At 37.7% G+C, this 27,997-nt stretch overlaps 2 protein-coding genes across 3 annotated transcripts; both read right to left on the bottom strand.

Moving 5' to 3' along the window:
- Positions 1-12: 12 nt before the first annotated feature.
- On the bottom strand, positions 13-27,997 carry LOC127834044 (cell division cycle protein 20 homolog). Of its 2 annotated transcripts, none has more exons than XM_052359610.1 (12): positions 26,647-27,997; positions 24,163-24,333; positions 20,877-21,069; positions 12,468-12,661; positions 10,460-10,588; positions 9,071-9,267; positions 7,997-8,091; positions 6,764-6,888; positions 6,281-6,381; positions 4,161-4,286; positions 3,083-3,200; positions 13-623 (listed from the first exon to the last, which is right to left on the bottom strand). In XM_052359610.1, exons 2-12 carry the CDS (start codon positions 24,269-24,271, stop codon positions 439-441), a joined length of 1,572 nt encoding a protein of 523 aa, XP_052215570.1. In that variant the 5' UTR covers positions 24,272-24,333; positions 26,647-27,997; the 3' UTR covers positions 13-438. The 2 variants fall into 2 exon arrangements, with proteins under 2 accessions (XP_052215570.1, XP_052215569.1); XM_052359609.1 differs by having other exon boundaries at positions 24,163-24,272; positions 26,647-27,435.
- LOC127834046 (uncharacterized) lies at positions 14,814-20,815 on the bottom strand. Its single transcript, XM_052359613.1, has 4 exons — positions 20,362-20,815; positions 19,886-19,929; positions 18,138-18,317; positions 14,814-17,469 (listed from the first exon to the last, which is right to left on the bottom strand). The coding sequence occupies exons 1-4, from the start codon at positions 20,367-20,369 to the stop codon at positions 16,964-16,966; spliced, it is 738 nt and encodes a 245-aa protein (XP_052215573.1). The 5' UTR covers positions 20,370-20,815; the 3' UTR covers positions 14,814-16,963.

Here is a 27,997-nt window from a genome sequence, read left to right as displayed (position 1 = left end):
ACACGACACATGCGCGTTTGTTTTTTTATTAAACAACATGAACAATAGTTGAACAAAGTGTATATACAATGCGTGCAAAAACTGAAAACAAGGTAAATAAATATTTTACTGAAACGCAATTACATTTATCAAACACTCATATACTATACATACAAATTTAGATATGACGAGTAATATTGCAATATGGTTCGTCAATTAAACAATTTAAATAAATAATAGTGTATGCACAATGTGAGTTGTGTGAACACAATATAGTTATTCAATGTTTTAAATTTCATAACCGACATATAAAACAGTCCATGTATTATGTACACGATCAAACAACACATTAAGTTCACATGAATTCATATTGTCAACAAACTGTCTATATTTAACGCTCGAAAATGACCCATGCAGAAACCCATGGAGTTAACAACCAAAACACGAAACTCGTTGGCGTTAACGAATCCGGGAGCTCTTTAGCATGATTGTTTCCGGTTGCCCCGTCGGCTTAACGGAAGAAGATTTCTTGCGCTTGTCGACGGCGAAGCAGTTCCAGATCCGGATTGTCTCGTCTGCGGCGGCGGACGCCACCATGGTGCAGTCTGGAGACATGGCGAGGTTCAGTACTCGAGCCTTGTGGCCTGTGGGGAGGAGTTGAAACATATTTATTTAGGCTAAATTTAATAGAATGCCATAAGCTAATTGAAACGCTCTCGAGTCCATTCTATGGTAGAACCATTACTTGGTGTCTTCGGGGGAAATCTCAAGAAAGCTCTTGTAGAAGGAATCAAACCATGACATGTAATCAAGAAAATAACTTGATGGCATTAAGCACTGTTTTCCCACAGCGATGCGCATTAACATTATGTGTATCCATGGCAACATACTTGTTACCCAGAAAATTACTTCATCGGCTCATTAATAGAAACCTGTCCAGAGAATTAAAGATACGAGTTATATAAAAGTCCAGTTACATTGAACAATAGTTATACGGTTTAAAACGTTCAGTCAAGTCAACCGTGTGGAATGGAACGACAGACTGACGGACATTGCGACTGATGTATGCCTCCCTACCGGAGGCATAACAAATGTGACCGCATAAACTACCAGGCTTCATTACAAGTAATTGATGAATTAATTGGTTCGTTTCTGTAAAGTAATTATAATCAATAGTTGTGAAACTGAGTGTCATGGAGCACGATATTTAACAATATGCACTATAAACTATGATTTCAGATCTGCTCTCTCTTATATACATCGAGCTTCTGTGTTCACAAAAAGAAAAAAAGACTCCGGGTTAGGTAAGAAAGACATCAAGACAAGACCTCACGTAAAGTTGACGAGACTTCGGGCAGGTAATCAATACCTCGAGTCATGTACCGGTAGATACGAATCTCGGTCTGTATTATAACATTGAACCCTACGCAAGAAAAATCCGTAGATACCGTATTCTTTAATGTAACACATCGTTCAGATTGGCGCTAAAATGGTGACTCATAATCAGTTGTGTTTGTGCACGTGTTAAACGTGATAAATTAAGTAAGTTGGGTATTCTTTTTTATATGTTAAACCCTATCGAGGCAGGAAAACTAATGTTTTCATCATTACGATACTTCAATATGACAATTGTCGTGCAAAAATGTGCTTTATGTCAGATGCGCCAAGCGTAGCTCTTGCGCAGTCTGGTCAAAAGCGCAATATCTTAGGGAAATACCTTTTCTGCTTTAACCCATTCATGCCTAGCGTCCTGAAAAAGGGACGTTGCAAACAGCGTAGACCCAGATGAGACGCCGCATGATGCGGCGTCTCATCTGGGTCTACGCTGTTTGCTTAAAGGAATTGTAGTAAGTAATATTCTAAATATAGAAATAAATATACCTGACATCCCTAATTTTGGAAATAAATTGATCCAATGTAAAAGGATGGGAGAGTCCACTGGGCATAAATGGGTTAAAGGCACGTAATGTTTCGTGGTCTCGTAGGCTGTAAGGGTAGCTTCTGACCAGACTGCGCGAATGCCGCACAAGTCATAAGAAATATGTCCGCATGACGATGCTCAAGTATTTTCATGTATGACAGTCAGTGTCAGGTAACTCTTGTCGAGCTTGACAGGGCTGGTTTCCGTTTTTGCAAAGCGGCCTTTGGCCCATAAGTGTGTTACAAATATGGTAGACAGCTTTTCATAATTTTGTAAAATGCGTCGAGAACATTTCAAATTTGTGAAAATATGATATGCAAACTTCTAAAAATTTGTCTGTGTATATATATATATATATATATATATTAGTATGCTAAAAGCCACACACCTTGAAATTAAGTACATGTTAATCAATACATATGGGTGCAATTTGAAAGTGTGCAAAATTGTCATGAAATCTATAGCCTAGTTAGCAAGTAATTTTTTTGTATTTGAAAACCGAAAGTTGGATTTCTATACGTATACGTACATTTCGACAAACGCGATTATTTGTAAGTTTTAAAGCGCAAAAAGACGGATTTCTATGTTGTAACCACCAGATATATTCTTATCGAGATAGATAAAATTAAATCTATATCTTCGTAAGCAAGTAATTTATTTATTTTTCAAACGGTACCGATTTTAAAACTGAAATTAGGATTTTTAGACGTATAAGTCCATTTCGACATACGCGATTATTTTAAAGTTTTAAAGCGCAAAAGAGGCGGATTTCTAACTTTTAACCACCAGATATATTCTAATTGGCATAGATAAAAAATGTTTCTTATTTATTCCTAAATTTACTATGCCATGTATTTCATTTCAAGGTGTGTGGCTTTAAGTATATTTAAAAGCCTTATGTATCTATTTAAATACTCTGGTCAATTACTTTTAATAAGGATTTTGATTTTTAGCAATCAATTTTATATGTCTTTAAATTATATGTGATAATCGGCATTTTTTTTTATCTAGGTGCTTGTTATTATGTTGTTGTTAAGGCTTTGTTTTTGTCTTAATAGCTTTGATTGCTAATGTTAACTGTTTATAAAAACCGACTTTAAATAAAGTGTCTTGTATCTTGTGTACAAATTGTGACTACTGTAATGACCATTATCTACGAAAGAAACAAAATGGCTGCAATACCTTCTAAGTCGGTTATCTTGCTCAGGTCCGGGTAGCGCCATATGGTGAGCTGATTCTGCGAGAACCCGTGACCGGAAATGAGCTCATTATGATGTTGGTTGAAGAGTACTGAGCAAACCTAGACCGGCAAACAGGAATTAGGCAGTAAGAAATTCATAAAAGCCTCGCTCTTGGAAAATGCGAATTAGCCAGTGAAGTCCGCACAGGCTTATTAGGAACGACACTTTCCGGCTAAATTCGTTTTTCGTTAAGAAGAAATTTTGTTGAAACACAGAAATTAATAAAAGCCGAGAATGTCATTAATGATAAGCCCATCAGGACAATACTTAACGCACACGCATTAAGCCCGCTTTTCCAGGAGCGAAGCTCGTATGTACATGTTTAAGAGTAGACAGAAAAGAATATGACCGATCGGCCAAAATCGTGGGTACAGAGGATGAACAGACGTTGAGTACTGTATACTTGCACTGTAGATGTAGCTATTTTCTCCAAAGAGTTGCATGTAGTTACTTCGAAACCCGCCGACAAATTACGCTGAATATAGACACAACAGAGGAATAACGCTATCAAAACATGACGAATTCAACGGTTAATGACTGTCTCGCATTATAAATTCGATGAGGTAATAGTTATATTTAATTTTATATATAGTCTATCTTATGCACGGAATCGAAAGCTTTCTAGCTGTATCTCTGATGTCACATGATAAATGGTAACATCCTACATTTTGAAAATACTTTATTAACAATCTTTATTCTGATTTGTGTTCAATGTCAATATATGACTCCCTAGCTATTATGATGGCTAAAATTTTCGAAATAAAATTTCGCCGCAAATGTAAACAAGAGCTGTGTTTGTGAAACACAATGCCCCCTATTGCGCCGCGTTGAAGCCATATATTTGACCATGGACCTTGAAGGATGACCTTGACCTTCCACCACTCAAAATATGCAGCTCCTTGAGATACACATGCACGCCAAATGTCAAGTTGCTATCTTCAATATTGCAAAAGTTATGAATTTGGTTAAAGCTTTGGGACAAAATGACATAATAGCATGTGCAAGTGAACATCTCCTACCTGCGACTTGGCGTCAATACATGTGAGTGGACATCCGCTCTGTGCGTTCCACAGTCGGATATGACGGTCCGCAGTGCCGCCTCCACTCGCCATGATGTTGTGTTGCCATGGACACCAGGCCAGGGCCTGCAAAAAACGGGATTTAATGTATATGTAAATTGTCATCCTAGATCAACTTGTAGAGTCCGCAAAAGCAAAATTAGTGACGACACTTGAGACGTTTATGGAATTTTTCGTTTAAAGAAAGTCTCTTCTAAGCAAAAACCCAGTTTAAGCGGGAAAGTGTCGTCCCTGATTTGCCAATGTGGAATGCACAGACTAACCGGGGACGGCACTTTACGCACTCGCATTAAGCCATGTTTCACCCGAGCGAGGCTCATATATTTGTTCCGTTTATTAGACCTCAGTGATTTGTCTTATCAATTGTAACGAATTTTTACCAGATAATATGCACACAATAATTTAAATCTTGATTCGTGCGGATATGGAAAGTGATTAGTTCTTCTTGAATGCTCTGAGCTTTTTATAGTACATATGTTCAGCCCAGAGGAGGGTCAATAGCTGGGAATTTGATTATTGCAACTAGGAAAGTGTTTGGCTGTTAGAGCTTAATCTTAATCCGCCATCACTTTACCTTAATTCCAGGACCATAATGCCATAGTTATTGTAGTTATACAGCTGATTATCGACTCGGTACATTATTTGCATTATGACGATACAGTATAGCAAAAATGGAACAAACAAGAGATGTCACCATAGGATGACTTGTGCCCCCTATAAACGCTTGATAGAAGTTATGAGCTTTTTTTCGAAACCTAAACGCAGATTTCGAAACCTAAACGCGGACCCTAAGTTCAAGGTCAAGGTCACAGGGGTAAAAATGTGTGTGCGTATGGAAAGGCCTTGTCCATATACACATGCATGCCAAATATGTAATTGCTATATGAAGCGACAAAAATAGAAGTTATGAGCATTTTTCGAAACCTAAACGCAAAGAGTGACGGACAGACAGAAGGACGGACAGTCCGATCGCTATATGCCCTCATTCGGAGGTATAAAAATATGATTTTTGAGACCGACTTTAGACAGGAGAATAAAGTCCCTACGTTTATTGTTACTTCACTTAGTTTTGTCGAATAAGCTTTTATCCCTTAAAATATGATTTTTTTTATAGCATATGCGATTGCAAAAACGATTTAGATTTTTTTTTAAATATGTCAGTCGTAAAAACAATCAAGAAATTCAACTGAACATAATATAAAGCTTTAAAATACTCACGTGCACAATTTAACATTTTCAGAAATACCAAAATATCGGATTTTAATTTTTCGCCTATAAATATGAGACTCAAATGTCGTCCTAGATTATCCTGTGTGGTCTGTTGTCGTCCTAGATTATCCTGTGCGGTCTGCTGTCGTCCTAGATTATCCTGTGCGGTCTGATGTCGTCCTAGATTATCCTGTGGGGTCTGCTGTCGTCCTAGATAATCCTGTGCGGTCTGCTGTCGTCCTAGATTATCCTGTACGGTCTGCAATCGTCCTAGATTATCCTGTGCGGTCTGCTGTCGTCCTAGATTATCCTGTGCGGTCTGCTGTCGTCCTAGATTATCCTGTGCGGTCTGCTGTCGTCCTAGATTATCCTGTGCGGTCTGCTGTCGTCCTAGATTATCCTGTGAGGTCTGCTGTCGTCCTAGATTATCATGTGGGTCTGCTGTCGTCTGAGATTATCCTGTGCGGTCTGCTGTCGTCCTAGATTATCCTGTGCGGTCTGCTGTCGTCCTAGATTATCCTGTGCGGTCTGCTGTCGTCCTAGATTATCCTGTGAGGTCTGCTGTGGTCCTAGATTATCATGTGGGTCTGCTGTCGTCCTAGATTATCCTGTGCGGTCTGCTGTCGTCCTAGATTATCATGTGCGGTCTTCACAGGATAGTAAGGGCGACACTTTCCGCTTCTATTGTATTTTTCGTTTCAAGATAGAATCTTCTGGAGGAAAATCTAGTTAAGGTGGAAACTGTCGGCCCTGATTAGCCTGTGCGGACTGTACAAGCTAATCTAGAACGACACTTTACGCACATGAATTTAACCCCTTTTTTTATTAAGCGAGGTTATATTTACTCGCACCTTCACTGCGGCCTGGTGGTGGGTCAGTGTCAGTAGAGGACTGACGTCGCTTCCGAGCACGTTACTCCAGATGTTCAGGACATTGTCGTTACCGCCGCTCGCTGGAGGTAAGAAACCAGTAAATCAAATCAGCAACTGATTGATAATAGCGAGTAAGTCTAGCTTGTTAGTCATCCCAAGTAACGCCCAGCCAGTTAAGATGTGATTTTAACAACATTAGTACACAATTGCTATACACGCGGATTCCATGGATTTTTGTGTAAAGCGTTACTACGCGAACACGTTCTTTGGTTCTAAACACAGAAACAACCCATACCATTTTTCTGCGTCGACCAGACAAGCTACTGTAATCATTTAGAGGAATTCCCCATGCCTAACCAATGCTTAATATAGTTGCTCGCCTAGCTACTGTAAGGTTATCGAGGAGTCTGCAGTCCCACATTATTTTATAATACGGTTGCTTGACTAGTTCTGCTTGCTTACCGAGCATTTTCCCGTCCGGTGACCAGGCTAGCCCGCACACATCTTGCGTGTGATTGTTCAGAATTCCCACGTTGTGATTGGCCACCCTGACGTCATGGTGATGTATGGCGCCAGAGCGAGACCCACTAGAGTAAGAACAAAATGAGCCGCGTTCTGGGAAACTGGGCTTAATGCATCAGCGAAAAATGTCATCCCATATTAGCCTGTGCGATACACACTGGCTAAAAAGGGACGACACTTGTCGTCAAGACTGGATTTTCAAAGACAAGAGGCTTCTTTTAGTAGATGAATTCCTTAAACGCAATACATGTTCTCCCTTTATTAGCCTTTAGGCCTACGGACTGCACAGGCCAATCTGGGACGGAACTTTAGGCACATGCGTTTAACCTACATTTTCCAGAACGAGGCTCAAGTAATGAAGTTGTATTAAAGTAACTATTTAGTACCGTTCTTGTTTTATTTCTTTAAACGTAGGACCTGTTTCAATGAAATCAATCTCCAATGGGTAAAGTACAAATTTGAGGATCTCGAGCTTACATAAAAAGGGAAAACGTTTTAGTTCAAGGTCAGAAATGCGATTAAATAATAGTATTCTTGGTATGTGTTGTATTTAAGGTCTGTATGTAGGGGCTTCTCAAAATCACGTTTGTCTCAATAGATTTAAGCATCTTAAGCACGTCGCGTGTTTTCATTTAGAGACCTTAAAAGCCGTTGACGCATATATAAGGGCCGTGCTCGGTAAAAAGGAGGTTTAATGCATGTGCGTAAAGTGTAGTCCCTAATTAGCCTGTGCAGTCCAGCGCGCTAGTGCGGACTACAAATCCGAGACGCCACTTTACGTACATGCGATAACCCCTATTCTCCCAGAGCGGGACTTGTTTTCAAGAGTTTTGCCTGTTGACTGTTGACAGCATGACATAAGAACCCCAACCACAGGCGGATATAGACTACCTGACTACAAGGCAACGATTAGTGAATCTCTTAACAACTAATCAAGCACAAAATCATCGTTATTTCCGCCCTAATGTCGCTCACTCGGTCATTTTAGGCCCAGGTACAACTTTAAAGTACCCCGGGTTTTCTTAAGTATACCACATGGTACGGAAACAAATGCTTTAAGGCAGCCGGCCATACCACTGGGTACTTTGTAGTATACTTACGGTGTACTTTTAAGTAGCACCTGAGCCTATTAAGACCAAATTAGCGCCTGAGTAACCACGCCAATGTTCTGACCTGGTGAGGATGTGCGAGTTCCATGACAGCGACCCCACGCGGGCGGCGTGACCTCCCATGGACCGGATCTTCTTCTCCGTCGGCACATCCCACAGCTAGGGAGATAAACAGATGGTACTGCGCACACTTTAACTTGTTGAGCATTACTAGACACATGTAATGCAGTTCGCACAAACTATTCAGAGACGGCATTTACCGCTTTAATGGAATTTGTCGTTTAAAGGCAGTCTCTTCTTAACGAAAGTTCAGCTCAGGCCGATATTTTGTCCCTGATCAGCATGTGCGGACTGCAAAGGCTAATATTGGGTGTCACTTTACGAAAATGCATAAAAGCCCAGAATGAGTCTCGTTCGGTTATATCGTTGTATAATTATTAAAGGACAAGGATTAATAAACTTAAACAAACAGAGCTTGATCTTAAATCATGCAGGCTGACCGAGACTCACACACCAAACATCAGGTTTCTAAACGCGTTTTTGAAAAAGTCCGTAAAAGTGTTTTTTATTATAAAAAATTGTAAGTCTAAGGCCTTTTACTTCATTAAACATCAATGGGCAAGAGCAAAAATCAAACTTGATCTGTAGATCATGTGGGTAGACTCGCACATTCAAAATAAGGTACATATTTGCAAGCCTTTAGCAAGATGTCCGGAAAACTGTAAAACTCACATACAAAAACATCAGGTAAATAATAAATATCAGATTGACAGATTGACTAACGGACAGACGGACTGACGGACAGCCCGACTGCTAAATGCAAATCTACCGGAGGCATACACAATATGGCTAGTACTAATTTCGTATATAAACAGTTTACTTCTAAAGATGATACATTTGTGCGGGTCATGTATTTGCGCATCGTTAACATCGTAAAATGAAGATCACACAAATGTAATGCTTTGTCTGACGTCCAGAAAGATACACGAAACTAATGAGAAAATACCGTCCTTTAGCTCGTACACTTTATAAATCGCTCCTACCAAATCCAGGAAGTAACGTTATCCGTACCTCCACATATCCCTGACTGGTCCCCACTCCCAAACATACCAAACACAGGATGTGACGTCAGTCATACCTCCACTTCTCCTTGACTGGTCCCCACGCCCAGGATTGTCCCCTGCTGAATCCACTTGACGGCCGACATGTACTCGTTGGGGACTGCGGTGGACATGAGCTGCACGATGCGACCGGAAGAGGCGTCCCAGATATAGATAGCCGGCCCGAGCGCCACGGACATCTGGTTAGTGGACGACCAGTCCAGCAGATTCAGGTCTGAAAACCAGTCACGGCGTAAAGTGTTGACCCAGATTAGCCTGTGCAGTCCACACATGCTTATCTGAAACGACACTTCACGCACATGCATTAAACCCCGAGAAGACACTTGACGGGTTCTAGAAAAACACTCGGTGGCCATTTTAGTTTAAATCTGTGTATGTAAGATCAATAGCATCGTAGGTCACACGAGTTGTGTATCGTATCATTTCTTAAAATTTGACCCCGCATTTGTAAAAATATTTCAAGATATGTACATTTCCAGCAAGGAAATTTATTTCTGCGTTGAAAAGAACCGAGTCCATGGAAATCGCTGCACAATTGATGAAGTTATAATTGTTGAAAGCGCTGCACCCCGATTTCGGGTCATTTTGAGTTGAATACCTTGTTATATATATTTGATAGTGAAAATTGTTTTTTCCAGAAAAGTTGGTTTTTCGTTATGTGATTATTTGTTCTTCATAATTATTTTTGTACCACTTAACCCATTTATGCCTAGCGTCTAGAAAAAAGGCATTGGCAAACAGCGTAGACCCAGATGAGACGCTATATATTCTAAATATAGCAATAAATATACTAGACATCCCTAACTTTGGAAATAAATTGATAAAATTTAGAAGGATGGGGGAGTCCACTAGTCATAAATGGATTAATATCATAGCCACACGCTAACCAACTGCGGTTCGTGCATACCTTAGTTTACGTTGACGTGCTACTTGCAGTAAATATTGATCAAAATGAATATTCGTTAGCCGTAAATACAAACAAAACCGGATTTCGCTTAAATAGAGCTTAAACGTCCACTTAAGTTTAGATTTTCATAAGAATATATACGAATGATGGCGATGGACACATTTTCAATCAGCTCTAGTTAGAGAGTTACGTCTAGTGCGGTAGTTGCGTTGCTAGGAATCTAACATTAATCCTTTTAAATTAAATAATATCACTGTAACTTCCTTAAGACTCGTCACACACGTCCGATGACTATTTGCCTCTACACCCGAAGCCACTAATACCCGTTTATCCCAAACCCATCGTGCCCTAGAAACGCGACCCCCTCCCCCCTGATCAGAATAATCCCCTACCCGCGACCCCAAACTGCGACCCCCGGACCCGCGAACCAACCACACAGTCCCACGACCCTTTCCCACAAAGCCGCGACGCCTGAGAACCGCGACCGCCTCCCACTCACAGTAGTCGTCGAGCAGTTCCGGTGCGTCAAGGATGCGTTCCGGCACCTTGGGTATGATCCTCTTGTGCACCTGGTTGGGTCCCAGCGCCTTCGTCTTGCTGTAGATCACCTGCAGATTGTTTGCATGACCTGCGCAAACAAGAACACACATAAATACAACGGTTGACATAAGTGTAGTGTACTATGCTAAGACTACATAGAGTAAAACAGAAAGGGCTGCGTTCTGGGAAAAAGCGGGCTTAATGCTTGTGTGTAAAGTGTCGTCTCAGATAAGTGTGTGCAGTTCACACATGCTTATAATATTTGGAACGACAATATCCGCCTTATACTTACTTTCGCTTAAACAAATTACGGAAAGTGTCGTTCCTGATAAGCCGGTGTGGACTGGACAGCCTAATATGGGACGACACCTTTACGCTCATGCATTAGCCCAGTTTCTCACAAACGCGGCTCAAATACGTTGGGTCATTGCATAAAATGGGATAACTCTTAGTCATATACGGACAAACTATTCATATAACACTGTTCCTTACCTCATCACCGACCGTTCCCCAACACAAACATAATCACACAGTTATTTCCGCAAAGGCTTATCAGGGAAGACCCTCTTGCATTTATGGACTTTTTCGTTTAAAGGAAGTCTCTTCTCAACGAAAATGCACAAATATTAATCGTCTGGATCTTTTGATTTTAAAGCAAATGGTTTTTGACGCTACTCAGCTATAAAAGTCTTATTAACTGTGATACCGGGGACGTCGCCGGTGTTTACCCCGAGCGTCATAATTTAACTTAACTTTGAAGAATGTACTATACGATGTTACACTCCAATATTAAATAAAAGCAGTTCATTTCGTGAGAAGCTATATTTATATACTTAAATTTAATTAATATTAATAATCACGAATTTATAGAAGTCAGACAAGAGATGTGTTTGTCAGAAACACAATGCCCCCTATTGCGCTGCTTTGAAATAAAATTTCAATATATCATTTGGCAGGTTTAGAAATTATCTGCCTTTTAAAGCTAATTACTTCCCTTGGATTGTATTTTTTTAGTTTTGACCTTGAAGGATGACCTTGACTTTTCACCATTCAAAATGTGCAACTATATGAGATACACATGCATGCCAATTATCAAGTCGCTATCTTCAATACTGCAAAAGTTATGGCCAATGTTAAAGTTTTCGGACGGACGCACAGACTGACAGACAGTTCAACTGCTATATGCCACCCTACCGGGGGCATAAAAAGTTGCGACACTCGAAATTTTTACGGTAGGATTATAAAAATCGCACATTTATTACTGAATACTTCACACATTATAAAATCCATGAAAGCTTAGACGTAGTACGTTAAAGAATACTGGAACGCCTATTCAAGGGACGATACTCTTCGCTTTTATTTGTTTTTTTTATATTAAAGACAGTCCATTCTAAACGAAAATCCAGTAAGGCGTGAATGGTCGTCCCTGATTTGCGTGTGCGGATTGCAAAGGCTTATCTTTGATGACACTTTACGCATATTCGTTAAGGCCAGCTTCCCAGTGTGATTGTTCACTTGAACAGAGGGTGGCTTGGTAAAAATGTTTGGAAATATTTGGAAAAGAACTAACAACATTATCCAAACAAATAGATATTAGAAAATCAAAGTAGAAATTCTGGACGGCCGGTAGAAGGTATTGCGACACGTACCAACGGCGGATTTGGGCTTTTTTTCTTTGTATTAGAAGATATTGGTGTTTTCGGAAAAACGGGGTTTAATGCATATACGTAAAGTGTCAGCCCAGATAAGCCAAAGCATTCCGCTTAAACGGGATTTTTCGTTAATTGATTTTCATATGAACCGAACCCGTTACAAAAGAGACGTCGTTATTACGTGTCACATTATTGCGTCACAGGGTAAGAACGCTGTTCAGCTCCCCAACCCATCCCCTCCAGATTTTGTACTTCCGTAAGAGAAAGGAGGAGCAATGTGTTACACACTTTACGAAGAACAGTGAATACACGTACCGACAGCGGGCTTCGGTTTGTTCTCCTTGTACGAGAGGATCTTGGCGTTTTCGGGAATGTTCATGGCGGCTCCCAGCTGTTTCTGGTACTCGACCTTCGTCGGCGACTGCACTTCTTCATCCTCCTCTCCTTCCGGTCGCGTGAGGGTGAAGCCCGCCATGTCGAAGTCGCTGTTGGTGCGGTTGGGGATGAACCTAAACATTAGGGAAGTTCAAATGACCCGAATGAAACGCTCTCGAGTCCGGTATTGAAACGTTCCGTTTCCTGAGTAGAAACAGGACTTGGTGTCCTGGGGGGGGGGGGGGTTAAAGAACGCTACCACGATGGGGATCGAATCCGTTACCTTTCCCACGCTAGGCTGACACCATATCCACTACGCCACGGCGTTCTTAATGGTAAAGAATATAATGCACTCAGCAGCAGGGACATTAGGAAAGTTCATTAAAGCGACTGAAGTAAGAGTGCCAGAAAGTTAATGGTAGTGAAAGAAGTTCATAGCAAAAAAATGAGTGAAGTTAATGGTACTTAGTTAAGTGAGTTATTGAAAATGTGGGGCATTTAAGTAAGGAAAGTAAGTGAACGTGAAAGAAGTTCATCAGAGTGTGGGAAATTCATGAGAGAGGAAGTACATAAAATAGTGTGATGTTAATGAAAATGATGAAAGTTAATCAGAGTTAGGGAAGTTCATAAAAGTTAGGGAAGTTCATCAAAGTGAGGGAAGTTCATGAGAGTGGGTGTAATTCATTCGAGTGATGTAAAATTCATCATACTGAGCGTAGTTGAGGGGGAAGTGAGGGGAGTTCATAAAAAGCGACAGGAGGTAGTTCTTTAGAGTAAACGAAGTTTATGAATGTAACGGAAATTATTGAGAGCAAGAAGAACGTCACGGTCGTGAGGGAAGCTAATGAAAGCAAAGAAAGTTCTTGAGAGTGATACAAATTTATGATTGTTGGGGAAGTTTGTGAGAGTCGGGGAAGATCATGAAAGCCAAGGAATGTTAGGAAATAAAAGTGTTTTGTTTTGCCTGTTACACTGAGTTTGAAGCTCGCGGTGTAAAAGTAGCAGTATATGTCATTGGGAATGAACTTTGAAGCATAGAACATCCCTGTAAAATGACGGACAGCAAAACTAACAGCTTAACCTTGATCAAAATAAGTCTGCAACGTTGCAATAACGAAGTGACCATTTCAATTCATTTTCTTTTAATTGCCTTGATTATTATACATGCTGTCAGATACAAATATAAAATGTTTATGAACGGTTCATTTATATTCCAATATTGAAACTTTCTAAATGTTTTATCAATAAAATGTTGATTCACGTATTTCAGTACATAATTAGGTCGATCTGTTTATATTTCACATGGCTAGTAAATTAAGCCAGCCTTATAAAAGTTGTTTGCTTCAACTTACCCGACCGTTTTTGATTTTTTGTGCTGACCTAAGAAAGATATGTTGAAAAATAAAATGAGATTTGCTAGATTTGTAATAGAAATTTGTTAATTAAGTGAGATTTCTTGTGTATTGTAAACAAAAGTCAATAATAACGTATGGCCAACCTACCTAGCCTATTTGTATCATATGTTTGTAAATACTTTTTTGCATACCATGACGCAAAACGCGTCATTGGTTTTTAGAAAATGTGTTGATAACTTTGACACACATAATATAAGTTCACAAATTAGATCTAACATACACATTGGTAATTAATGTTTTGGTAACAACAATTGAATACAAATACGCACATTCAATCAAATAACTTGAAATCGGAACTAGTAGATAAGCCAAAGTTTGTTAGTTAATATGTTTTGAATTCCTACCATAACGTATTCTAAAATACACACAATTCATTATGTAGAATTGTGTCGCCTTCAATTTTGTATCCCTTAGATAATCGTATTGTATAGAATATTCGTGCATGGTAATGGTATCGTTTTTTTAGTCATATAGCTTTATAAACCTGCGAGGCGCCTTTGTGACATCAAAAATTAAATAAAATAAGAATAGTCTCGTTCAAGCATTCAAACTGATTTGAACCAAGGCTAGATAATTTGTTTGTTTTTCGACTGTAACTTATTTATTTTCCGACCCTTGCATTTTTTTTCTATTCCACGATGAGTAAACAATCATTTTGATACATTCGATTATTCTTGTTGAATTGATTCTATTTAACGAAAGAGGAGATTTTGCAGATGTCTTTATGCCATCGCGCATTCATATTAAACTACAAATAACACGTGAATCAACGAAATCATGAAACACTGTAAGTAAACCTTCCTATATATCTTTTTTAGGATGTTAGTGGAAAGCTCGAAACATACATTTTATCATTGGCCTAATCATTCTGTAAGGCAATATGTTTGCAGTTATGTATATTACAACTTTAAATTCGTCCCTTTTTGTATGTGCACAGTTTGTTGACAATTAAAACAAATTCTCATAGTGTTAATTGAAATAGAAAATACAACGAACTCGATATATTTGATTTTTTATTGCACTTCGAATAACTACACATTACACGGAAAATATTGCACAACTTCAAGCATACACATTGCACATATCCAAAGGCCAACATATCAACAAAAAACAAAAGCGTTTCATATACATGTATTGCACATTCGCCCGTCGTCGTTTATTGCATCTTGACCGTTACTGTTTTCCCGCATAAATATGCTATAGTGTCAAACTGCGCTTTCACAAAATTCAAAGCTGGAAAATTCCTCACAATTCAAGTGACTTTCTCCTCCACGCCTAGTTAGCACTTCAATAGGAGTTGTTCATTTTGCATAACTTTCTGTGTTGTTATGCCGGTATTCAAAGTGTCAATTTCACTTACAACGGTGTGCTTTCTCTGACACACACAAAACAAAGTGTCCATATCACAACAGACAGTGTGCTTTCGCACACAAAGAAATTGTCCATTTCACAAAAGATAGCCTGCTTCCACACACAAAAGACAGAGTGTTGGCATACACTAAAAATAAGTGTACTTGTCGACTTTGTAAATAAAACAAAGTTTCGAATAGACATTGTACGTTCAAACACAAAAAGAAAAAGACAGCGTTCATTGACACACAAAAGAACAAAGTGTGCTGTCACACAAAAGAAAGAAAAGACTGTGTGCTTTCCCACAAAAGAAAGAAAATAATGTGTGCTTTCACACAAAAGAAAGAAAAGACATTGTGCTATCACACAAAAGAAAGAAAAGACAGTGTGCTTTCACACAGAAGAAAGAAAGACAGCGTGCTTTCACACAAAAGAAAGAAAAAACTGTGTGATTTGGCACAAAAGAAAGAAAATACAGTGTGCTTTCACACAAAAAAGAAAAGACAGTGTGCTTTCACACAAAAGAAAGAAAAGACAGTGTGCTTTCAACCAAAGAAAAGAAAAAACAGCGTGCTTTCACACAAAAGAAAGAAAAGACAGTGTGCTTTCACACTAAAGAAAGAAAAGACAGTGTGCTTTCACACAAAAGAAAGTAAAGACAGTGTGTTTATACACACAAAAAACAGTGTCCATTTCACTTTAAAGAGTGTGCTTTTTAACACAAAACAGTGTCCATTTCACTAAAAACATTGTGCTTTTACATGCAAAAAACGGTGTCTATTTCACTTTATAAGTGTGTTTTCACACACAAAAGAACAGTGCCCTTTTCACTTCAACATTGTGCTTTTACACACAAACACAGTGTATATTTCACTAAACACACTGTGTTTTTAAACAGTGACCATTTCAGTTAAAACCGTGTTCTTTACACACAAAAACAGTGTCTATTTCACTTAATTCAGTGTGTTTTAACACACAAGACAGTGTCCATTTCACTTAAAACAGTGTGCTTACACACAAAAACAGTGTCCATTTCCCTTAAAACAGTGTGCGTTTACACACAAAAACAGTGTCCATTTCATCTAAAACAGTGTGCTTTTTATACAAAAACAGTGTCCATTTCACTTAAAACAGTGTTCTTTCACACACCAAAAAATTGTCAAATTCACTTAAAACTGTGTGTTTTTACACACAAAAACAGTGTCAATTTCACTTTAAAGAGTGTGCTTTTACACACAAAACAGTGTCCATTTCACTTAAAAAACAGTGTGTTCATACACACAAAAACAGTGTCCATTTCACTTAAAAATGTGTGATTTGACCCACAAAAACAGTGTCCATTTCACTTAAAACAGTGCTTTTAAACACAAAAAAACAGTGTCTATTTCACTTAAAACAGTGTGCTTTTACACACAAAAACAGTGTCCATTTAACAAAACAAATTTTCAATTCACACACATTTTCATCAATTTTCTGGTCTGAAGATATAAAAAGATGCTTCAAAGTTGAGATGATTCCAATACAATTTCAGTTTCAAAAGGGTTCTTCAAAAACATTGAAAGAAAACTTTGTTTTTCTTCTGACGATTTCCCAAAAAGTGTAAAATAAAATAAATATAAAATATAAATAGATAAAATAAAAATAAAAATAAATAAAAATAAAATATTCAATCTAATCTTCTCTTTTCTTCAGCTTTTTCCCTCCCTTTTTCTCCCCCTTCCTCCCTTTCACTTTCCTCTCTTGCTCCCTCTTGTCAGCCATTTCCTGTCGGCGGCGGTCTAACTCCTCCTCCCTCGCCGCGTCCGACAAGTTGCCAAAACCGAACACGTTGTCCAAAGACGCGCTCCTCATATTGCAAGTCGCCAAACCTGGCGGCGTCGAGGACCGGAAGTGACCCTCCGACGGCACCATCAGTTTCCCGTGGTCGATAATCTCGGCCTTGATCTCGCTGATGATGTTCCCCAGATGGATTCTGTTAGCCGCCTGCTTCTCTTTGATGATTTTCTCCGTTTTCCAGATGTCCGCACCGTCGGCGGCGTTCGTCATCTGGGGCTTGTGATGGATTGGCGGCATCACCAGCGCCGACGGCCTGTTGATATGTTCGGCCATCTTGACGTACTTCTGCTTGGTTCTGTCAGCCGCCTCCTTCTGCTTCTCGAGCCATGCTGCAGCGCCATCTGAAATATGGCGGGAATATAGAGACAATCAATCAAAGGATCATGTTAAGGGAAAACTGGGCTTTATGCATGTATGTAAAGTGTGGTATCAGATAAGCCTGTGCAGTCCGCACTGGAAAATCATAGACGACAGTTTCCACTTAGACTTGCTTTTTGTTTAGAAGAGTAACCTTTTCAACACAAATTTTCATAACGTGGAAAGTGTTTTCCATGACAAGCCTGTGCGGACTACGCAGGCTAATCTGGGATGAAAATTCACGCACATGCATTTAGCCCAGTTTTCAAGTGGGAGGCTAAACCCACCCAACCTCATAATTGTGTGTTGATCTCGATCAGCAAATTGGACATATCAATGTTTACACATACAAAATAAGTTTAAGTGTTCGACTACTTCGTGCTTTTAATGACGTTTTTGTTTTAACATCAAACTGTTTTTATCCTTACATAAAAATAATAATATAAACAATACAGATATTATGGGTTTTTTCATTTTTAAGTATCATTTTGATATTCAATTTTATACAGATCTCATATAAAATATTATTAAAAGTACAATTGAAGTTAAGAAATCTCTTTGGAGTTGGTGAATATTTGTTTATCTTCTGTTTATCTTTACTCTTCACGTGTACAACACAACGCAAATAGATAATACAAATTCTAAACTGTACCTGCAGTTTTCTGTCTGTGGTCGTGTCCCACGATCCCGAATCCCTCAATGCCCCCAAGTAGGGGCAGGTAAGTTGGCACCTGGCCAGACGCGGCCCCGCTCACTCGGTCACGTGCTGGTCTCGCGAGACTGTCACGTGACTTGGTAGCGACCGCTGGCAAGTGCACAGTGGTTCGGTATTCTGTAAACAAACGGAATAAAAGTTAGCCTTGTTCTGTGAAAAGCTTTTTAAAAAAGCATGTGCCTAAAGCAGGGTTTTTTTTCGGTCGACTTTGGGACCTGTAGTGGGACCCATTCCCAATTTACAAAGGTGTATACAGTCCAACCCCTACTTCCGGTCACCCCTCATCGCCGGTCGCCCCGTGTAGGCGGCCGGTCTGTGCCGCGACCGTCGATAAACACTATATAATGCACCCCTCTTTAGCGGCAACCCCATTTCTCCGGCCAGCGGCCAGCAATTTTGCATCCCAAATGTTAAATTCCCCCAATATGAGTGGTATGCGCGAGTAAGTCAGTCATGTACACTTGCAAAATTACACCGACGCAACGGCGAAAAAATCGATACGTACTTCTAGTCTGCGGCTTAGGCTCTTGCCACAAATGGGACCTAATAATTCACAATGGTCCTTTGATGGTTTAAAAAATATACTTAAAAAAATATAGAGTTTATCGTCCGTCAAGCTCTTTAAGTTAAACCTTAGTTAATTTATTTAAATCACGTTTATTCTCATTTTTTAGTATTTTTAAGCAATACACGTGTATTCCCAAATTTTAGTTAAAACGATGTGATTTTCCCACTTCAGAGGGACCTTGATGCATTCCCAAAATGGTGAAAAACAAACACTGTAAAGTGTCCTCCGGGATAAGTATGTGAAGTCAATCAAACTTTCCATCACAATCACGATCACCACCACCCCCATCATCATTAATTATCTGATTAAATCGTCAATAAATTTTTTTTTATTACAATTTAACCTACGGTTGTCAATCTATAATTTTAAATTTTAAATAATTGTTTTTATAAATATCAGTTTTATTTGTTTTATAATGAATATAAGTGTCATTACTAATATGGTTATTTCTACTACTAGTACTACTACTACTTATAATAATAATGCTAATAATAAAAATAATAATGCTAATAATAATAATAATAATAACAATAATAATAATAATAATAATAATAAAACTAATAATAATAATAATACAAATAATAATAATAATGATTATAATAATGACAATAATAATAATAATAATAATAATAATAATAATAATAATAATAATAATAATAATAATAATAATAATAATAATTATTATAATAATAATACTAATAATGGTAATTTTCATATCATTATTTCATCAAATATGTACCGGTATTAATTAAATTATTAAATTATTAATAATGCACTCTAATTAATATAGAATAGAATAATGCTCTTGTGATATGATCTTTTTTAATAATTATCAGCTGATGCAGTAGCAAATACTTTTTTAGAATGAGTCGGTATTGAAATATCATCATCAATTTCGTCTTAAACATAAACATGATAATTAATTATTAACAACTTTTAAATGATGAACCTTTCATATACATGATAAGTCAATTATAAACAACAATGTATAGAAATTGTTTTGATTTATTAAATTTATTAACTTTAAAAAAATGAAACTAAGTAAGATAGTTATTATTAATTATTGTACGATACTATACAGCTCTTCTTATTATGCATATCTAGTATAAGAACTTACCTAGCCTAGAATCCGAAGCATCACTTCTATCAGAACATGGGGTTCTAAAATAATAATATTCTAATTATATTATATGTTAATTATTGTTGTCGATATCTTCTTTTATTACTTTATATTATTAGTTTATAGCAGAACATGGGGTTCTAAAATAATAATATTTTAATTATATTCTATGTTAAATGTTGTCGATATCTTCTTAGTTTATAGCAAACGGTAACTTAGTCTAATAATCTGTGAAAAAATATCATTTAATAAAATGACGACATAATTATTAATTATTAATTATTAATGCAATGTCGATGTACTATAGTTTTTTTATTCTGAAAATAAAAAGACTAAAATTCAATATTGGACATAGAATTGCATAGATTTTTTTCTCAAAACATTAAAATATGTTGATCTTGTTGGTGAATTTAATGTTAAAAAGTAATTTGGTTTAAATATACTAGTAAAGTGAATTAAACTATCAACTTTACCTGTTCATACTACGTTATAACCGCTATAAAACTTGATTATTTAGCTGATCGATCGAGTAATGCTGTTTGCGTTTCCCGCATCAGGTTTGTTGTGAAGTATGACGTCATAGTACACGACGTTAACAACCGATTTCTTCAGAACGACGCTCGAATGTTCCCGTGAGATATTTTATCCAATAGTTGTTCTAATATAAATCAAATGATTTCGTTCGCGATTTGTCGGCGTATCCCGTAATACTTCGTCTTGGAAACCAAAACTATCCGAAACTGAACCGTACATCTTCGTTATTCTCCGGATGTTTTGTTGTGGTTTTTTTAATCAAAATCTAATCTAAATCTTTATGAACCCGAGATAGCACAGTCAACTGTTTATAACGTTGCACAAAAAAATTATTGAAAGAAAAATATTTCTAACTGATTTTCGACATTTGCATGGAAATAAGTGATGACATGTTACCATTTATATAATGAGTAAAAATAAGACCTAGTCATCAATAAAAAGCAGAGAAACAAACCTGTCATGTTGATGCTGACTCGACTTGTTTGGTGTTTTTGACGGCGTCTTCCAACGACCTCTGTGCTGGGGTACCGGTAGTCGCGCCGGGGATTTCCCGGGAGTGCGCGCGCTCGTCGGGGATTTGACCGCATGACCCGAATCTGGGAAAGTAGGGGTCAAGCCTGGCGTCCGAACGGGACGCGGCGAAAGGCCTAAAAGAGATAACAGAGTAAAACGCCCCGTAAACATGTTCCTTCCGTATTCACCGTGTTCCGGAAAACATCATAAATTAAACGCCGATAATAAAAGCAAACTTAGAAGAAACTGAGACTAGTGTGGTACTCGAATCGACAACCGCTTGAAAAGTGATGCAGATAAATTTACTGCAAAATCATCTGAGTGGTAAACTGCTTCAGCTTTTCACACACTCTTGAAATCACTTCATCTGCTTGTAATCCACTTACCAAACTGCAGGCTTTGACACTAACATTTTTGACATGGTTCCCGGAGGGAACCCTACTTTTGGTGGCCCTCACCCAAACTAGGATTCCGTCCTGTTTCGACGCACAGCGCATAAAGGGCAAATAACTGCAAAATGCATACTAGTTCACATGTTTATTTCTAGTATAATGTATTTTATTTAGTTGCCATTGTCGATCTAAAATGTTACATGTACCACCTTCCAGAAAAGTTTGCGAAAGTCAAAGTGAATTTCTGAGAATAAAAACTCGTCTTTCTTTAAATTTCACCGTGTACAATTCATTCCGAATCATGCTATAACTTGTCAGAACATTCATGCATGTAGACCTATATTATAGTATGCATAGTTTGGCAATCTCAAAACACGTTATTTATCTATTTATTGCATTATCAGTGTTGACCAATCCATGTTTATAACAACAACAAAAAATGCATCATTCAAGTGTAGTATCAATCAATATGAAGTGGCTCTATAAATTTAGGGTTCTCGGAGGATCACCCAGCTTGAAAGAACTGGCGACCCTCGCCGAAATCTGGTGTCCTAGGGTTCCAGGGACACCGTTAGTGTCGAGGCATGTAACTATTGACTTCGGTACTTTAAATTAAGATCTAACCTTCTTTTTGGAATTGAATATATTCGTTTGATACAGTAAGCTTTTTAACGAAATCATAATTTCTTAAAGCGGGTATATACGATTTTTATATGTGCTGAATTGTAAAATATTGATACAAATATGTTATAATAACACACAATATGCAAGAAAAATGATACATTTAAGACGAATTTTATATAATACAGCAAATACAAATTAGCGCCCCGAGCCGATTGTGACGAAGATAATTCGTAATTATTTTCCTACAATAACCGATGCATTCGTCTTTTTAGTAAGTGTTCGTGTGTCGTATGAATCGATATCGCTGCAGGAATTTCAAATGAACCGTTAAACTAAATTTAGATTCACATCGTACATGCATGATATACATGCTGGCGAATTCGGCTGTACAGCCTTTTTCGATTTCAGAATTTAATATCTGGCTTATTTAGCATTTTTCGACACATGTTCTTCTTTACTTTTATTTTAGTTTATATTGAAATATATGTATAATAAGTTTTTACACATTTTATATTAATAAATAAATATTTTACAAGATCGTATATACCCGCTTTAAGAGAAACATACGTATAATAAAATCCATCTACTCGTACTTACATTGTATTTCAGTTAAATTGTATTTCTGTGTTTCATGTTAGCTATAAGACAAAAATCACATCTTTATAAATTATTGATCTTTGTTTATTCCGACATCACTTCGGCCACCGGGGTGAATATCCTTCACTCTGCATATATACACAGTAACGAATAGATTTAGTTAAAAAACTGTTTAATCCATATAAGTTTAAGAACACCGAGTTCTATACAGAAAAACACACACACTTTTTGCTGAGATAATCCATAAAAAAGTTGTCCACGTCACTGATCTGATGACACTCTCAGAATGACGTCATATTAGGCTATGATGTAACATATTCAAATGAACGATAGGCAAATTCCAGGAAAATAATTATAATCATTTATAATCCTATATCTATTCTAAATCATCAGTTAAGATGTCCAGTGAATGAACCTTGATTTTTCTAGGTAATTATCCCGAACATCAAAAATATTCCAAAAACGTTGTTTGGATTCCTTTCAAGCAAAATAATGTTCCTATAAGCTCTATAGACGAGTCTTGATCTAGATTTATAAAGAGACATTGACTTTTATCTCCTGAGTGAAGGACGTATTCATTGTATAAATTTATGTTCACCACGGTTTTATGCTAATGAAATGCAAAAGTGTACAGTTTTCAAAAACACGAAAATCATGTGTTTATCTGGATTATGTTTACGAAATGTTAGGTTACAAAAGTACACCTAAAAACAACAACACCATGAAATAATGAAAAAGCGAACACAAATGGAAAACGACCGTGCAATGATATAGAGCTAATGGTAGATCTATTCGAGTCGGACATGTCCACCACCAGTACGTCGATAAACGAAACATACAGCAGAGAATCCAAGCTGTAGACAAAAAGCGGTGTACGATTTTTTTTATATAAAATGACAATAGATCTTTGTAGTTTAAACAAAAATACTTCTTCAATTTCTTCAACAGAGTTGACAATTTTTGTTAACATAGTCTAGATGACGAAAATCAAATGATATCACGCATTTTTGAAAAGAGTGCATTAAAAATATGTTACAGACATCTACAAAAAACATGCATGAATTGCAACTCATGTAAATCATAAAATACAATGGTAAATTACTGATGTTAGTGCAGTCTTCAAAAAACAGGAAATAAAAAGAAGAAGCACTCCTGACTGAATATGCTAGTAGTTTCTGTCGCGTCCGTGCTGCAGGTTTTGTGTATCGACGAACAAAAGCTTATGTTTATATGTTAAGAATTGTTCCACATCCTCTACTCACCCAGCCCTGACGATTATTACCGGTCTACTCACCCAGCCCTGACGATGATTACCGGTCTACTCACCCAGCCCTGAAGATGATTACCGGTCTGCTCACCCAACCCTGACGATGATTACCGGTCTACTCACCCAGCCCTGACGATGATTACCGGTCTACTCACCCAGCCCTGACGATGATTACCGGTCTACTCACCCAACCCTGACGATGATTACCGGTCTGCTCACCCAACCCTGACGATGATTACCGGTCTACTCACCCAGCCCTGACGATGATTACCGGTCTACTCACCCAGCCCTGACGATGATTACCGGTCTACTCACCCAACCCTGACGATGATTACCGGTCTACTCACCCAACCCTGACGATGATTTCCGGTTGAAGCGCATTGGCGGCCCGCTGGTCAGTGGAGCGTCGAGACGAGTCATTTCCGTCAACAGGTTGTCGAACTTAAAGTGGGCCATCCTGGTGCGCAGAAATGAGCGAAAAAAGACCGGAAATGGTTCGATTTGTTTTGCTAAAAACGCTACGTCGAAGGATATAATAGAAATATCTAAGCAACAAATTTAAACATTGTTTTTACTTTTTATAAAAAGATGCGTAGAATCAAGAAAATAAGACATGTGTTAATGAAACACAATGCCACCTACTGCGTTTTGAAGCCGCACAACAGCTATTTTAAAGGAAAAGTCCGATGTCCAAAATTTCGAAAAATCTATGCTGGGGAACGAAACTCACACTTTATCTGTATGTCAATCATGTATGTACACTCAAATACCAAAAATAAACTCAATATCTGAAAGCATTTTGTAAAAAAAACGGAAAAATATTTTTTTAGTCCATGGCCCATAACTTCGCCAAAATAATCAAATTACCGTGGAACGAAACTCACACTTCATCTGAAAATCATGAAGGTAGACTCGCATACCAAAATTTAGCCAAATATCTGAAACCGTTGCGTTAAACATCCTTCTGAAAACGGAATGCAGGACGGACTGACGCACAGACAGACGATGCGACTGCTATATCCCCACCCCCCTTTCGGAGGCATACAAAAGCAGCGTCTCAATTCGACACAAAACGTGTCTTAAAAAAATTGATTTCAGACAAACACATTTGTTGAATTGTTATACCCGTCAAATAAATGTTGTTTATAGATGGGTGCAAATCCCTTGGTGTTAAGTATAATCCTATAACAATTAAAAAGTGTAAGGTGATACATTTCTTGCATTTCAATGCTCCTCATCGACGTATATACACCCATGAAGTTTCATGTTGAATTCTTGTAGTGTATGTGTGATATAGCGCTAAAAATGTAAATCATACGAAACAAAAAATGGCAACAAGGGACAAATTGTCACGAAACCAGGTTTTCAACTCAAAGTGTGACATTAACCTTGGAGATATCAACGTAATTCTTTCGCGCGACACACCGTCCAATGATGGTGAACACATGTGCCAATTGATTTTTTTTTAATCTCACAATGAACGACATAGTTATGGCCCGGACAAGCTCATTTATGTCCATTTTTGACCTTTGAACTCAAAGTGTGACCTTGACCTTGGTGATATCGACGTAATGTTTTCGCGCGACACACCATTCAATGATGGTTAACAAATGTTCCAATTGATTTTAAAATGTCACAATGAACGACATAGTTATGGCCCGGACAAGCTTGTTCCGCCCGCCCGCCTGCCCGTCATCCCACCAGCCCGCCCGCCCACCCGCCGACATTCGCCAATCTACAGGCCAGTTTTTTCCTTCGGAAAACCTGGTTAGAAACTCTTAATGAATATATTGTAGGTTTATGGTTCTTCAGCATGGCACTTCTCCGCATTGAAATCAATATACACTTGAAGTTCCATGTTTACATCTTGTATCGTATCTGAGATATAGCCCTGAAAAGATACATTATACAAAAAAACTAAGAGCAATAACTGTTGTTGAAGAAAATGAAGGGTAATGTCTTTTAGCACGGCACTTCTCCAAAACGCAAAGAAGTTCCATGTTTAAAACTAGTATTGAATATGATAAATAGCCAGGAAAAGTTACATATTCCAAAAACAACAAATGGCAATTACTCTTCTTGAAGAAAGTGTAGGGTTATGGTTCTTGTGCACGGTGCTTCTTTTTTTTATATCTAGACACCTATGACGTATTATGTTGATTTATTATATAGTTTATTAGATAAGGCCCTAAAAAGTGTGTTACAGACGGACGGTCGGACTCAAGGACGGGCGGACTGATGGAATGATGGACGGACAACGCCAAAACTATATTCCTCCGCCTTTTGCGAGGGATAAATTATGTCTATCTTATGTTTATACTATGATTATATTATTATTTTGATACTTATTATACCATTGAACGCGACTAGCATATCTTACTACCACATGTTTAGCATACCGCGAATTTATATAAAATACAATAACAACTTATTTTGGTTTTGCTCTGCATATATTAAACATTTTCTTTCTTAAAGAACATCAATTCAATTGCTGAAGGCATCATAATATAATAATAATTTATTTTATTTATGAGTAACACGGAAAGATAATTGTTGATTTTAAAAACATACTTCTATAAGTAACATTTTATAAGTAATTATTTAAAATATTGTGCTTGCTTAAATTCTTTGGAAATTTATAACAGTGTAGTAGATTTGAGTGAAAAATTATTTCATGTTCCCCTTTTATTAACTGAAAATCAATCGCATTCAGTTATACAAATAATACATATATTTATTTGTTATATTACATGTCTATTCAATAAATAAGTATTGCAATGTCGTGTTCTTGAAATAACACTAAAAACACACACAAAAAACAATAAACTTACCTGCTTAACCTTACAATACTCCTTTTAGAAACACGCGTGGTTCAAACACATCGACCACATCTCCACTATGGAAATTGCGTCACTGTACACTGACCCGAGTTTCCCGTGCTCACTGATTGTTTTTACGCGATAGAGTATCTCACGTACACACTTGAGTATCATGTCTCGAGTTTGACGCTTTGTATAAATTGAATGCACGGAAAATAAGCCGATTATATTTTCAACAAATAGCTATAGTCGAATTTGTCATTCCCGATGATTTACAAGAGGTAAAAATACACAATTACCGATATCAATCTTGTAACATATTGAGTTGTCATTTAAAGTAGTTGCCCTAAATCAGCAATAACGCTTATGGGTCTCACAAGGAAATGAGTGTCCCATCAATATATGTATCCCGGAAAAAGTAACTTTTCCGAGATCAGTCTGTAGGAACCACTGTGTGAAATTGAAGGAAACCAAGCTAACATTTTAATAGAACTTTTTTGTTTTGCCACGTAATGATGTGCACAGACGCCTCTTATGAGTCATCGTATATCAGACACGAGGACGAGTCGACTTCCTTCACCATGACACTCAACATTGTTGTTTGTTTTTTTCGAAATATATACAGCCCTACCGCCCTAGAGGCTGCATCATGTGTGGACCGGGAGTGTGTCCTTGAAAAACTTCTAATTAACTTCAATAGAATCACAACAAATGGACGAATTGTGATGTATAGCTGCAATTTCCAGCTATTTAGTTGGTTTTTAACTATTTTTAATCAGCAGATTGTAAAAAATATTTTATCACATAGATAATAACATCACGAATATGCCATTATTTTTTTTAAATAGGAATGTCAGTTATCGGTATGTACAATATGTACACGTATTTCAGTGATCATTTCGAAACAACCGCACACTATTTGTATTGTAAGATGCCATACGGTGTGCATAAGATGATTTTAGATCCAACTTATATTGCATTTAGTTTTTCATGCCATGAATACATTTAGCTGCGCAGTAGGAAAATTGCTTAATGCATGTGCGTAAAGTACCGCCCAAGGTAGGTCCTTGAAGACCGCACTGGCCAATCAGGGGTGATATTTACCGCTTTGATGGAAATATCCGCTTAAAAGGAGTCTCTTCTAAATGAAAATCAAGTATGTGCGGAAAGTTTCGTCCCTGATTAGCCTATGCTGCAAAGACTTATCTGGGACGATACTTTACGCGCATGCATTAAGCCCGGTTTTCACAGAGCGCGGCTCTCTTTGAACAGAACCAGAAAACGGATAGCTTTCATCTTGAACATTCAGTTCCGGGAAGTTGTTTGTAGTCATAGATGTCGTAAACGTAACTTATGTATCCAT

This window comes from Dreissena polymorpha, chromosome 6 (assembly GCF_020536995.1).
Source record: "Dreissena polymorpha isolate Duluth1 chromosome 6, UMN_Dpol_1.0, whole genome shotgun sequence".
Taxonomy (NCBI): domain Eukaryota; kingdom Metazoa; phylum Mollusca; class Bivalvia; order Myida; family Dreissenidae; genus Dreissena; species Dreissena polymorpha.
Note: the sequence above shows the minus strand (reverse complement) of the source record. Positions and strands in the feature narration are given on the sequence as shown.

Excerpts from the sequence above, each read along its gene's own strand:
- LOC127834044 (XM_052359610.1), bottom strand. The coding sequence starts at position 24,271 with ATGGCCCACTTTAAGTTCGACAACCTGTTGACGGAAATGACTCGTCTC. Across the intron at positions 12,662-20,876 it reads AGTCAGCATCAACATGACAG|GTTCATCCCCAACCGCACCA; the intron begins GTTTGTTTCTCT and ends CCTAATGTTTAG. Across the intron at positions 6,889-7,996 it reads AACTCGCACATCCTCACCAG|TGGGTCTCGCTCTGGCGCCA; the intron begins GTCAGAACATTG and ends TTCTTACTCTAG.
- LOC127834046 (XM_052359613.1), bottom strand. Across the intron at positions 18,318-19,885 it reads TGCTTCGGATTCTAGGCTAG|AATACCGAACCACTGTGCAC; the intron begins GTAAGTTCTTAT and ends GTTTGTTTACAG. Across the intron at positions 17,470-18,137 it reads CCACAGACAGAAAACTGCAG|ATGGCGCTGCAGCATGGCTC; the intron begins GTACAGTTTAGA and ends GCCATATTTCAG.